The sequence below is a fragment of the Propithecus coquereli genome, unplaced genomic scaffold (assembly GCF_000956105.1).
Source record: "Propithecus coquereli isolate 6110/MARCELLA unplaced genomic scaffold, Pcoq_1.0 Scaffold390, whole genome shotgun sequence".
Lineage (NCBI taxonomy): Eukaryota > Metazoa > Chordata > Mammalia > Primates > Indriidae > Propithecus > Propithecus coquereli.
In genome coordinates, this window is record NW_012149619.1 from 1,877,707 (window position 1) to 1,891,303 (window position 13,597).

The following is a 13,597-nucleotide window of genomic DNA, read 5'->3' on the forward strand; positions in this document are numbered from 1 at the left end:
TTATTTGGGTAATCTAATCAATTTACATTCAAGGTTGTTATGATAGGTGAGGACTTACTTCTGTTATTTTGTTAATTGTCTTCTGGTTGTTTTGTCTATCTTTTGTTCCTTTCTTTCTCTCTTATTGCTTATCTTTGTGGTTTTGTGGTTTTATGTAGTGATAAAGTTTAATTCCTTTCTATTTTTCATTTGCGTATCTGCTTTACTACTGTATTTTATACTTTGATGTGTTTTCATGATGGTGGTTGTCATTCTTTTGGTTACAAATGTAGGACTCCTTTAAGCATTTCTTGTAAGGCCAGTCTGGTAGTGACTAATTCCCTCATTTTTGCTTCTCTAGGAAAGACTTTATTTTTCTTTCATTTCTGAAGGGATAGTTTTATTGGGTATAATATTCTTGGATGACAGTTTTCTTCTTTCAGTTCTTTGAATATATCATCCCATTCTCTGCCGGCCTATAAGGTTTTTGAAGAGATATCTGCTGTTAGTCTAATGTGACTAATTATATGTGACTTAATTTCTTTTGCTGTTTTTAAAAGTCTTTCCTTGACTTTTGACAGTTTGACTACATTATGCTTTGGAGAGGACCTTTTTGGGTTGAAACTATTTGGGAATCATTGAGCTTCCTGGATCTGGATGTCTATATCTCTCTTAAGACTTGGGAAGTTTTCAGCTATTACTTTATTAAATAGTTTTTCTTTGCCTCTTCCCAACTATTTACCTTCTCAAAAGCCCACAATGCAGATATTTGTTCACATAATGGTGTCCTATAAGTCCCACAGGTTTTCTTCATTCTTTTAAATCTTTTGTGTTGTTTTTTTGTCTCACTGGATTATTTCAAAAGATTGTCTCCAAGTTCAGAAATTCCTTCTTCTGCTTGATCTAGTCTGTTGTTGAAGCTCTCAATTGTGTTTTTTTATTTCATTCACTGAATTGTTCAGCTCTCAGATATGTTTGGTTCTTTTTTATATCTACCCTTGTTGAGTTTCTCATTCAGATCAGGAATTGTTTTCCTGATTTCATTGAATTCTCTGTCTTCTCTTATATCTTGCTTGTATCTTGTATATTTTAAATTCCTTTTCAGACATTTCATAGATTTCCTTTGCTTTGGGATCTGTTCCTGGAGAATTATTGTATTCCTTTGGAAGTGTTATGTTTTCTTGTTCTTCCATGTTTCTTGTGTACCTATGTTGATATCTGTACATCTGGTGGAACAGTCACTTCTTCTAATTTTATGGAGTAGCTTTCATAGGGAAAGACTATTTCCTGTAGATGTGTCCTATAGTGTTGGTTTGGCTTTGGTTCTAGGTGGGTGCAGTAGTGTAGTCGCCATGTAATTTCTTTGGCTGTAATTAACATCAGTGGTGCCTGCAAGTGCTGCAATAGCCCAAACTGTGGGTGTCTATGGAGGCAGTGGCATAGCTTTTCTGTGGATGGGGACCGCCAGGCAGGCCAGTCCTTGGTCCCTGAGGGGTGAGCATGGCTCACAGTGGCTCCATATACAGGTGATTTTTACACATACTCAAGTTTAAGATACACTGCTCTAGTGCTCTGAGGAGCTCAGCTGGCAAGGTAACAGTTTGGCCCCTGGGAGCTGCCCTCTACCCGCCCCTGTAGCTATGACTTACCTTTGTTATAGAGGGTTCCATCAAAATAGTAGCTCCCTGTATAGAAGCCAGTAGCATGCTCAATGAGGTGCCGTGCCCATGTGTTTCCGGCTCCTGGGAAGCTTGACAAAGCCACAAACACTTTCGATTTGTTGGGCAGGAACCTTCTGTCTGTGCACCGAGTGTCTGAAAGTCCAGAAGTATCACAGGGTTACTCAACTCCATTTTGACTCACAGATTCACCACTAGACTCCCCTAGACAGGGACTGATGATCCAAGACTCCCATTTAATAGGTGAGGAAACCAAGGCCCAAAGAAGGAAAGAGATTTTCCACCTGTACCTTAGCTGCAAGCCCCATGACACACTAGTGCAAAAGTGGGTGGGAATCAGGCACCCTATGGGTCCTTGACCCTCGCTCTATCTCCATAGCCACAGCCAAATCCTTGCTCCCAGCATAGCATAGGTAACTCCAGATTCTGCTAGGGAAGGTATATAGGGGTTGTGGCTAGACTGAGCAATGCCCGCACCCAGGTACAGCTGACAACAAATCAGGGCTGGACGAATTTTAGGCAAGCAACTCTGTCTCTCATCCTCAGGGCTGCTGTAAGGAGCACATGAAATCACCAGGGGAAAGCCCCCAAACCTCCACGGCTGTGCTGGGTCACAGTAGGCATTTGATAAAGGTGGTAACATGCCTCTTCACTTGCACGTCCTCTCATCAGTTCCTAAGGTCAGACCTCATACACCACGGAGGATGCCCAGGTCCTGGAGGCACCAGAGGTACCTGCGGCCCCTGGGATCCCATTTTTCCCATGCCTCCCAACCCCACCACCTTGCTGTTGCTTCCCCTCTGGTCCCTGCCTCTTTTTGCTCTTTCTCTCTTCCTCTCAGCACTGTTGTTCCCAGAGAGACTCAGATACAGAGTCTGATGTTTTTCAAAGTGAGTCCAGGATTTAGCCTCCAGGGAAGGTGGAGGCCTCACCCTTCCCTTTATCTCCACCACCCACTAAGATGCTGGGGTCCCCAGGACCGCACACTGAGCCATGACTGGCATCTCCAAACCCTGGAAGCTCTGTGCAACTCCCAGACCAAATACCAAATGCCACAACCAGTGGTGGGTACAGAGCTCACCTTGCACAGGCGTCTGGTAGACCTCGCAGTAATCTGCCAGCCTCTGGGCCTCAGGGTCTTGGCCACACAACGAGCTGTCCATGGCATCCCGCAGGCTGAACTGGGGGGTAGGGTAAGCACAGTAGCATTTCCAGCCCCTGAGGACAGCCAAGGGGAATTCCTGCCAGGGAAGAGAAAGAGAGGAAGAGAAGCACATCGAGTGAATGTGAGAACTGCGCCTCCCACAGCTCAGGAACTGGGATGAACATGTGGGATGTACTGCCATCCCACATGGATGGGGTCCACAGAGGTGGCCATCATCCTTCTACCACCAGGCTGTGTGCTCAAACCCAGGGGACACAAAGCTCAAAAGGACGTGACTTCTCCCTGGGATTTTGAGACGCCGTGGCATTTGTCAGGAGTGCCGGGGAGGGAAAGGTCACTCTGGGCAGGGTATCCACATGAGTGAACATCTGTGTTGGACAGAGCGGGACAAACAAATCAGCTGGCACAGGGCAGCTCCGGGGCTCAACATGTCACACTGTTAACCAACAGACCTTGAGCCCTGAGAGAGGACTGGAATTCCCTCTGGCCCTTGCTGGCCAGCCGCCTCCCTGGAAAGACACCAAAGCCAACTCTTGTGCCTGACGCCCCACGATAGGGTGGGGACAGATTCCCATACAGTCATCTTTCCAATGATGGAATGGCTTGGGAAGAGGAGACCTTTTCCCATTCAAGGTGCTTAGCCCAGTGGGGGCTTCCTAAAAACGGAAGGGCCCTGCCAGGTTAGGAGAGGGGAGGTGCCTCGCTCTGTGGGCCGAGTCAGCTCCCAGTGAGTTCTTACTCTCCTTGGGGCAGGCTGCACCATGCAACGGGGAGAGCTGGGGTGCTGGCATCCTGAAGACCCGAATGTGAATTCCAGCTCACTTATTGGGCACCCTTGAGCAAGGTGCTTAACCTCTCCAAATTTCAGCATTGAAAACGGTAATAAAATCCACTTTGTATGTTTATGACAAGAGTTAGATGAGACAGGTCCAAACTGCCCACCACTGGGCCTGGCACACAGTAGGTTCTTCCACAGAGGTATGTATGGGCCATCCTCAGCCTCCCTAACCCGTAGGGCATTGGCCAGGGCTTGCTCAAAAATGCATCCGCCCACCTCTCCCACATATATTTTCTGAGCACCTACTCTGTCCTGGGCACGAGGGGGGACACTTAGCCCCATGTCATCTCGGCCCTCCCTGCATCCCACAGCCAGGAGATGCAGGACTCTTGCAGCGGAGAGAGAAGAGAGCTGTCTGCGAGTGTGTGCACCGGGGAGCGAGGTAGTGGGTGGAGAAAACTTCTCACTGCTAAGGAAAGCGCTGCACAAACCTTTTTATTTTTTGCCCACAGCAAAAATCTCATAAATAAATAAGTAAAAGAAAATCAATACCATTTTCTGAGCATGGCTAGGTCAAGCTGAAGATCTCGGCACTCATAAAAGACAATAGACGGTGTCCAGGCCCAGGGAGGGCAACGCAGGCCGGGGGGCTGGAGGAGATGCGGCCGGATGTTGTCCCCAGCCCAGACCCTCTCCTAGGTGCCTGGCAGCGCCCAGAGAAGACTCTCCCCACCCTCGTCCTTCTTCAAGCTGAGAAGCCGCTGCGAGAGAGTGGGCAGCAGGCTGACGAGCCCCACCAGCACCTCCCGCTAGACTCCATCGGGCCACTTCTGTACGGAAAGCGAGATCTGTCGCCTGATCCTGGAGCAGAACAAGGATGGCTTTTCTGGAAGCAAGTTTCCTGCTGACGTAAGTTTGGGAAAAGCGATCCCAAGAACCACCATCTCTGGCCTCTGAGCTCCATCCATCCTGTCTCACAGAGCGCTCACCCCGCCTCATCCCACGTTAACACCTTCATCGCGGGGAGCCGCAGAGGCCAGCAGCCTGGCACCTGCGGCCCAGCAGGGGGGCACGCAGTGGTCTGTGTCTGCAGCACGCCTGTCCTCGATGGCTGCTGTGGGCTGAACTTGTCCCCACAAACCCATAGGCTGACGTCCCCACCCCCACCACCTCAGAATGTGACCTTATTTGGAAGTAGGGTCTTTACAGGGATGATTAAGTTAAAATGAGACTGCTAGGGTGGGCCCTCATCCAACATGATGGGGTCCTTATAAGAAGAGGAGGTTAGGACACAGGCAACACGCAGACCACAGACGACCACGTGTGGACGCAGTAAGAAGGCTGCCATCTGCAGGCCAACAAAAGAGGCCTCGGGAGAAAATAAACCTGCCGACGGCTTGATCTCGGACTTCCAGCCTCCAGAACTGTGGAGCTGTTGTTTAAGCACCTCAGTACTCTGTCATGGCAGCCAGACTGACACAATGCCTTCATTTCTTGCAGTTCCTTGGCCCCCCTAGTCACGCTCCCGCCTCAGGGCCTTTGCATGTGCTGTTCCCTCTTCCTTCAATGTCCTTCCCCCAGATACCCTCATGGCTCTCCCCCACTTTCTTCAAGTCACCGTCTCCATGAGGCCTTCCCTGGCCACCCCCTTTTCAAGCTTCAACACCCCTCTCACCGTCACCACACACCCTACTCCCTTGCCGTGCCTTTCAATTTTATTAATAACTTACCTGAATGAAAAGCCCTGACCCCAAGTGTGCCGGTCAATGGGTGTGGACAAGTGCGTATGCAGACAAGCAGCACGTCCATGACCCCGCGCCTGCTCACAGCCACCCCGTCTCCCCCAAAGCAGCCACGCTTCTGATTTCCACCACCATGGGTCAGCTTTGTCTATTCTATAATAGAATACCACATAAATAGAATCACTTAGTACACCCTTTTGTGCGCCTGGTTTCTTCCATTCAGAAAAGTATCTGTTAAAGCCATCCATGTTGTTCTACGTGTCCGCAGATGCTCCTTTTCATTGCTGTGTAGCATTCCATGGGCGCAATGCCGTTTGCCGAGTCATTCCCTTGCAGAGGGACATCTGGGCTGTTCCCGCATTTTAGGTGTTGTGAATAAAGCTGCTCCGGACATTCTCGTACAAGCGTTTAGTCAATACATGTTTTCATTTCTCATAGGTAAACACCTACAGTTTCTGCCTCATTTTTCTCCACGGACTGATTACCACACAACATACTATCTATTTTACTGATTTATTTCATTTACCTCCTGCCTCTGTCCAGGAGAATGCCAGCAGGATTGCTGTGTGTTCCGTGTGATTTGCTGTATCCGCTGTACCTGGAACAGTGTCTCGGACGTGGTGGATGCGCAATAAATGTGTGATAAATGAACAAATGAACATCCTTTCCAAATCCCGACCCCACCAAAAGCTGCTTAAAACCAAGGTGGGTCTGATCTTTCTGCACGGCGGCTGTGAGAGAGGAGAAGAAAGCCCACTACATCTAAGCAAATCCTCCGCACACCAGGGACCCCAGGGGGGCTCTGCTGTCCTGGGATTCCTGTTCCGAGGGAGCGAGTCCCACCAGCATGTAAACCCGCTTGGGGCACGCTGGCTCCCCCTCCCTGCCCGGCGGTCACGGCGCTGCTGACGCTGATGCTCACAATCTTATATCCCAGGGCTGCGGAATGGGCTGCCCCCACCAGTGACCCGAACCTCTTTGCTTCCTTGAGTGGATTAAACTGTCAAGTTTCCGGGTGTTTGCAGAGCGACGGGAGAGCTGCAGACAGTAATGTGGTTTTATTTACAACATAACCGCTTCAGCAACATCACTGGATTCTGAAAACACAGAACAATTTTCAGCCCCTTGGGGATTTCTAGGACATGATTTCCATAAAAATTAAATATTGATGAATCTTTTCTCTCTGCCAACTTCCCTGCTTCCCCCAACCCTACTCTAAGCTTCAGAGAGACAGAGAGAGACAGAGAGAGGACAGAAAGAAGGGGAGAAAAGGATCGGAGAAAGCAAGGCAGAAGAAGTGAGGACAGAGATTTGGGATTGTTTCAATCAAACAGATGAGGGGTTAAAGAGGCAGCCACTCAGCTGTGTCTGAGGACAGATGGGGGGATCCACATCCTATCCCGATACTGCGTCTACAGCCTGAGCCTGGGCTCGGCCTGGGCCTGCAGTGTGCGTGGGCATTCAGCCTGGAGCCAGGTCGTGACACGGCTAGGGCGTGGCTCTGTGGGTGGCAGGGATCCACATGCAAAGGCCTGGTCTGTGGCCAAGGGGACAAGGCGTGGACATTCCCCCAGGCAAGGAGCAAGGGCTCCAGGCAGGACCCCTGTCAAAAACCGGCCCGTCTGGGCCTCATCTCCTCCATCTTCATTCATCCTCGAGCACCTGTCTCAGGGTCTCCAGGATTACACAGAATCGTAGAGAGGGGGAAACTGAGGCTTGGAGGCAGGCGCTGAACAGCCCAAGATGTCCACCCATCAGGTGAGCAGGAACAGACGCCAGCCTTCCGGGCTCCGAGTCCAGGGCTCCGCTACACACCACGGTAGTCCAGCTCCTCGGAGGCAGACACACGGGTCGATGGATTTCCGATGAAATCTGAGACCCGGTGCGGAAGTGGGCTCTGCCAGTCTCTTGCCTCCGGGGCAGTTCCCTTCACTCCAGAGGCAGATGTGGACATTCAAGATACAAAAAGGAAAGAAGATGCCCACAAAGGTGGCTTCAGGGCTAGAGGATGATGTGGTTGGGATGTTTGGTCCCTTCCAAACCTCATGCTGAAACTTGAGCCCCAGTGTTGGAGGAGGTGCCTGGTGGTAGGTGTTCGGGTCCTGGGGGAAGATCCCTCAGGAATGGCTTGGTGCCCTCCCATGGTAATGAGAGAGTTTCTGCTTTATTAGTTCAGGGGAGAGCTGGTTGTTTCAAAGAGCCCAGCCCCTCCTCCCTCTATCGCCATGTGACACGCCTGCTCCCCCCTTCGCCTTCTGCCTTGATTGGAAGCTCCCTGAAGCCCTCCCCAGAAGCAGATGCTGATGCCACGCTTCCTGTACAGCCTGCAAAACCGTAAGCCACATAAACCTCCTTTCTTTATAAATTACCCAGCCTCGGGTATTTCCTTTATAGCAACGCAAATGGACTAACTCAGAGGGCAAAGGGGCGGACTTTTGCTTTCAGGCAAATGTCAGGTTGACTGAAAACTCGTCCAGTGGCGTGGTAACTGAGAACGGGGGCTGTGTGACTTGAGAGGCAGCTCCTGGGAGGGGGAAGCGGCCCCAGGCTCGTCGTAAGGAACCAGCTTAGAATCCCACTTGCCGGCCGCTGGCTGGCTATTGCATCTCTGTGCCTTGGTTTCCCCATGTGGAAAAGGCACACAGTTTAATGATTTAGGGCTCTGGAGTCCGTAGGTGTGAATTTAAATGGTTGAGTCTTGGTCTCTCCGTCCATATGGGGGATCTGGGGATTAAATACTCTCGAGGAGAGGGAGAGCGACAGACACTCAGCAAACCTGGATGGGCTGAGTCCCGGTGAAGCCAAATGCATGTGGGCAGCCCCCACCCCCACCCTCCATGGCATCTACTCTTCCCCATGTAAAGTGCCAACTCACCAGGGCCCATCTACACATCCAGCCTCGAGGACAGCTCTAGCACACACTCTACAGACACCGGAATATCGTGCTCTGGACATGAGAATAGGCCAAGTGTCATTGTTTGGGGCCAAAGTCAGTGTGTCTCCAGGGGACCCTATGGATTGTCTCCGTGGGCACCAGGGCTCTCTGAAGACTTGAGCCTCCGACAGCAGACCTGCCTAACCCACCAACCCACCCCACACAACAACCCCCGTCAAAGCCAAACACCCACCACACAGAAGTGTCTGTGAAGTGTCGCATGATGACCAAATCAGCAGGATCCCAAGGTGCTTGGATTTTCACCACCTTGGGAAAGGGCCAGCTCCTCATCGTAGACAGTTCCTCAAACACACCCCACACGGCAAGACGACTATGGGGAAGCTGAATAATAGTGAGACCATAATCGCCATCTGGAACACTTACTGCTCAAGAGGTACCCCAAAACACAAATCACAAATCTGGCCATATCCGCATGGTCGATGAATCCTCATTGCAATGTGGTGAGGCATTTTTACCTCCACCAGTCTCACCGAACAGATGAGAAAACTGAGGCTCAGGGTCATGTGATCCGGCCAGGACCACGAAACAAGAAAGTAGCAGAGAAGAGACATGAACCCAGGATACTATGACTCTAAAGCCTTCTTTCTACCAGCTTAAGAAGGATAAAGCTACAAGACACACTATCTTTAAGGATGTTTGTGGTGGTATTGTTTATGACAGTGAAAAGAAAACAAAATGGCCTACATGTCCACCAGGAGAGGATGGATGCCAACGGGCCCCGAAAGGCGCAGCACGGCAAAGGAAATGTTTGCAACACAGTAAACGAGAAAAGGGGACAGTGTCCGAAGGAAAGACTCAACGTTCATAAACCGATGAAGTGTGTATACGCCTAGAATAAAAGACCGAAAGGATGCAAAATGTCATTAGTTGTTTTCTCTGATGTGGTGATGTTACAGGTGAGTTTTATTTTTATTTTTGCATTTCCAAATTTTCTAAAATAGATATGCATTACTTCTGTAACCCTCCATAAACAAACAATAAGTGTTCTTAGAAAGACACACAAGAACAGTATCAACAGGTTTACTACAGACTTTTATAAGAAATTCAAAACAACATCACATCAGTCACTTATTGGAATGACTACAGCATTTTGACAAAGGGAAAATTCTTATCAAGGTTCACAAAACCCAGACTCGTACAGACCCAACACATGGCAAAGACATGAAATTGGGGACCCCGTGGAGACCATGGGTCTACCTAGGGTAGGTGCATCTGTCGGGATCCAAGCGCATGTAGCAAGAGCAGCTGTCCAGTAGGCATCAGAGAGGCTGCACCCTAATGCAGACGGCCAGGTTAGCACCGCCATTAACAAAAAGAAAGAAAAGAAAACGAAAAACACGTAACTTTAGAAGAAATGTCAATGGCAAAACACCCAGCGATTAATATTCTGCAGAAAGAACTTCGATACTCAAAAGAGGCTAAAAGAGGGTTAAAAAGAAAGGGCAACACCTCTCCTCTCCTCTCCCCCCAATTCCTGTATCAGTAGGGCCACCGGCAGCTGCTGGGGGAACAGACCTCAGATCACAAGGCATAATAGCTGGTGGAGCGTCACACATTAGTGACCTATTTGCAGATGGCGTTAGACTTCATTCATCAGCCCCATTTCAGAACAGTCCTACAAATGGTCTCTGTACTTAAGTGCAAATATCGAACTTCAAATTTAATTACCCCGGATCCAAATTGGTAGCAATGCAAATATCGAAGCTGCCACCTCATTCTCATTCTCACCTTGCCTCTCAGCGAAGGAGGCATAGGGTCCTGCGGACCGCTGAGAGTGAGCAGGTTTCCCTCCATCTCCAACACGATCACAGGAAATTAGACAAGATCATTTTGCCGGGCTTTAAAAACACATTACATTGGTCAAGTCCCTCTTGCTGGCAGAGAATCAGATCATTAAGATGCTGATATTGCCCGAAATGTTCTTTTTCTGTCAAACTACACTCTTGGAGCTCCCCAAATCCATTTTCGCTAACTAGCGAAAAACAGCAGAGATTTTTATCTGGGGCCACAAATAAGCCTCAGATGGTGCTCAAAAGCAGGGGCGCTGCAAGAAGCCTCCCCACTTTTCCTGTTTCCAAGCCCCACCTCTCCCATCTGCTGCTCTGGCCCCACTGCCCAGCCAGCCCTCATTAAGCCCCTCGCCCCCCAGCCCCAGGCTCAGCTCTGCCCCATTTCACATTCTACTGTGAGCATTTTCCATCATAAAAGTCTTTGAAAACATTGTCAATGGCTGTATTATAGTCCACTGTATGGCTGTGGCATAACTTAACCATTCCCACATCACAGGGCATTTGAGCTTGTTTTTCAGCCAAATTAGGATGAGATAAAGCTGCCACTGGGACAGCCCTGCAGCCCCACACCACCCGCCTTTCCAGAGAGGACGTGCTTGGCACTTCAGAACAGGCAAGTACAGCCGGGCATCCCGAAATTCACCTCTCTCACCACCCCCGACCTTCAGGAGAGAAGGGAGGAAACATCCCCTGCAGCTAAGTCCCTGGCCGCTGCAGGCTGGGGCAGATGAACTGCCAGCTGGTTTCACAGCCTCCAGACCTCGGTGCTAGAGGCAGAATTTGCTTCATTCTCATCAGAGAGTTGGCCACCGTTCACCAGGACTCAGCCCCCTGGGAAATGCAGCCCTGCCTGGGCATTGCTGCCTGGGCACTGCCACCCAACATATTCGGGAGGGCTCTCCAGGGCCATGGTTCTTAACCAGGGGTGATTATGCCCTCCAGGGGACATTTGGCAATGTCTGGGGACAGTTTGGTTACAGCTGGGGCGGGTAGGGAGGTGCTGCTGGCAACTAGTGGGTAGAGGCCAGGGATGCTGCTGGAATACCCCGCAATGTACAGGCAGATCCTAAAACAAAGCATTATGCAACCCAAATGTCAACAGTTCCAAGGTTGAGAAACTCTGTTCTAAGGGGAAGTCAGATTCCAGCAGAGCCCCCACCCTCCACCAGGCACCCGCAGAGCTAAGGGGCCAGCAGCACAGAAGGCTCAAGTCCAAGTTATACCAATATCCAAGGGCGAGACGAGGGGAATGGACGGACAGTCTGGGAACCAAAGGCTCAGTGCTGAGCAGATGGTGGTCTTAGCCGAATGCATGGCATAGGGGCATCGCTCCTGCCCCACTGGAATCCCTGACTCCAGAACCAGGTCACGGGCCGACTTCCCTGGCAGCTCTGCCAAGGCATCTCTGAGGGTGGCCTGAGGCTCGCTGCCTCCCAGGAGGATGCCCGGGAACTCCCCTCCCCCACTGGCCAGGTCAGCTCTTCTCCGCCTCTGCCCCGCCTATGCCTTTCCCTCCCCCGGTGGTTCCCACTTTTCCTTCCTTTGTGTCCCCACATCCCCTCGTGTGGATTCTGTCCCTGTGTGTCTCTCGGATGTGCTCCCTCCTTTATCAGCTCGCACGCTCTCCCTGCAGCTGTCAAGTGCTGTGCCAGCCATACCACCCTCCCTGCCACGGAAAAGGGAAAAGGGGCAGACATCCAAGGCCCTCTGCGGTTTGTCCCCACCTGACCTTTGACGACACCCCAAGTCACCCTCCACTCTGGACCACCTGGGCTGCTTTTCCACCACCCCCCTCCTGCTCAGCAGTCGCCCTCCTTGCAGTGCACTCCTCACCCCCCTCAGCTGCCTGGGGACGCAGCCCTGCACCCTCCAGCTCCACCCTTCCCCAAAGTTGCAACCTCTGCCCTTCTCAGCCTCCCTCCAAACTTTCTTCACCCTCTTCAGGCGCTGACCGCACTCTGCCACATGTCAGGGGCGCCCCGCACGTGGCTTTATCCACTGTACGTGTCAGCATACGTGTTTTGCAGATCCCACTAATTGTGTTCTGCCAAGACCCGCTTTCAACTTTACTGCTGGAGATGGTGACTGTTCTCACAGCTGCAGAATCCTGCAGCTCCCAACAATGGGACTCGAGGACACGCCCCCATCCGACAATACAGAGGCGCCAGGACAAGGAGCAAGTGTCAGCACGGATCCCAGCTGTGAGCTCCCAGGGCAAAGGCCGTTTCTGAGAACCCCGGATGCCCTTCCCGTGTTATCTGGCCTGAACGGTTCCCAGCTGCACCAGCCAGAGCTGAGCAGGTAACCTGTCCTTGAAACGCATCGTGGGGGGACACGGGCAAGGTGCTAAGGTGTAAAACGGCACAGACACCAAGAGCCCACGGGGAGGTTCTGGCACATGCTCCAGTGTGAAATTGCAGCAATCTGGATTTGTGCCAGTAAATATGAAGAAAGCCTGAAAATAGAAGTTGAAGAGTTTTAAATCTTTAAATTCTTGTCTGTAAGCACAAGGCAGAACTCTCTGGGCCCTGATGGGCTGCCCAGGTGGAGGCACCGCAGAATACTAGGGCATCTGCCTAGCTGCATCCCAGGCTCCTTCCCCCCAAAAAGAAGGATCACAAGGGTGGCTTGTCTCCTCCTACGTCACTGAGAGGGCTACAGAATTAGTATAATACAACCTTTGCCAAGGGCGGCTGGACAAAGTTTTCCAAAACAACAAAGACACGCCCTCTTTGATCCAGCATCGCTGAGCGATTTTCTTCTTACAGATTCTCTCTACATATGCGCAAGGGTCGTCATTGCAGCGTTGTTTGTAAAAGCAAAAGGCTGGAAACAACCTGAATGCTCAGCAGTAGGGAAGTGGTTAAATAAATTACAGGACATCTGTGTAGTGGGAAAACAGAATGAGAAGGCACCTTCTGTACTGACGTGGAACAATCTCTGAGATTGTCCAGCGAAGGGTTCGGTGCAGAAGCGCGTGTGTAGCTCATTACTGTCTGTGGGTTCACACTGGAGCAGACAAAGATGCAGTTGCTTGAATCGTCAGAGTCTCTCTGGAAGTGGACACAAGAAGCCAGGCCATCGGCTGCCTCCAAGAAAGGAAAATGGGTGGAGAAGACACGGAGTGGGAGGAAGGCTTCCCCTCCGTACCCCTTGGTTTGTCCCTATTGTGCTCCATGCGTGCGCATTATCCACTCAAAAGCAATCTGCATCGCTGAGGGTACATGGCTGTGATAACCGCCCCTTTCCTTTCCTCTTCCTCCTTCTCATCTCTTCTGTCTCTTCCCCCCAGCGTCAGACGACAGGCAGCAGATGTGAAAGCACAGGCTGTGGTGTCAGGAGCCGGCTGTAAAGCCACTTGATTGCTCTGTGCCTGCGTGAAGGTTCCCACCTCTGCAAACCTGCTCTGCCTCTTATAGCCCACAGGGATCCAAACATCTCCCCTCTGGGAGCCGCCAGGAGGATGACAGCAGACAGCCCTCGGGATGGCCCAGCCCAGCGCCCGGCA

General features: G+C 51.0%; 1 protein-coding gene across 1 annotated transcript in view; it reads right to left on the reverse strand.

Moving 5' to 3' along the window:
• Positions 1–13,597, reverse strand: part of WSCD1 (WSC domain containing 1) — a 49,166-nt gene that overhangs the window by 11,049 nt on the left and 24,520 nt on the right. Inside the window, exons 6-7 of the mRNA XM_012652598.1 lie at positions 2,740–2,899; positions 1,629–1,793 (exon numbers count right to left, since the gene is read on the reverse strand). Coding sequence (XP_012508052.1) covers positions 1,629–1,793; positions 2,740–2,899 — 325 coding nt within the window. The remainder of the gene's footprint in view (positions 1–1,628; positions 1,794–2,739; positions 2,900–13,597) is intronic.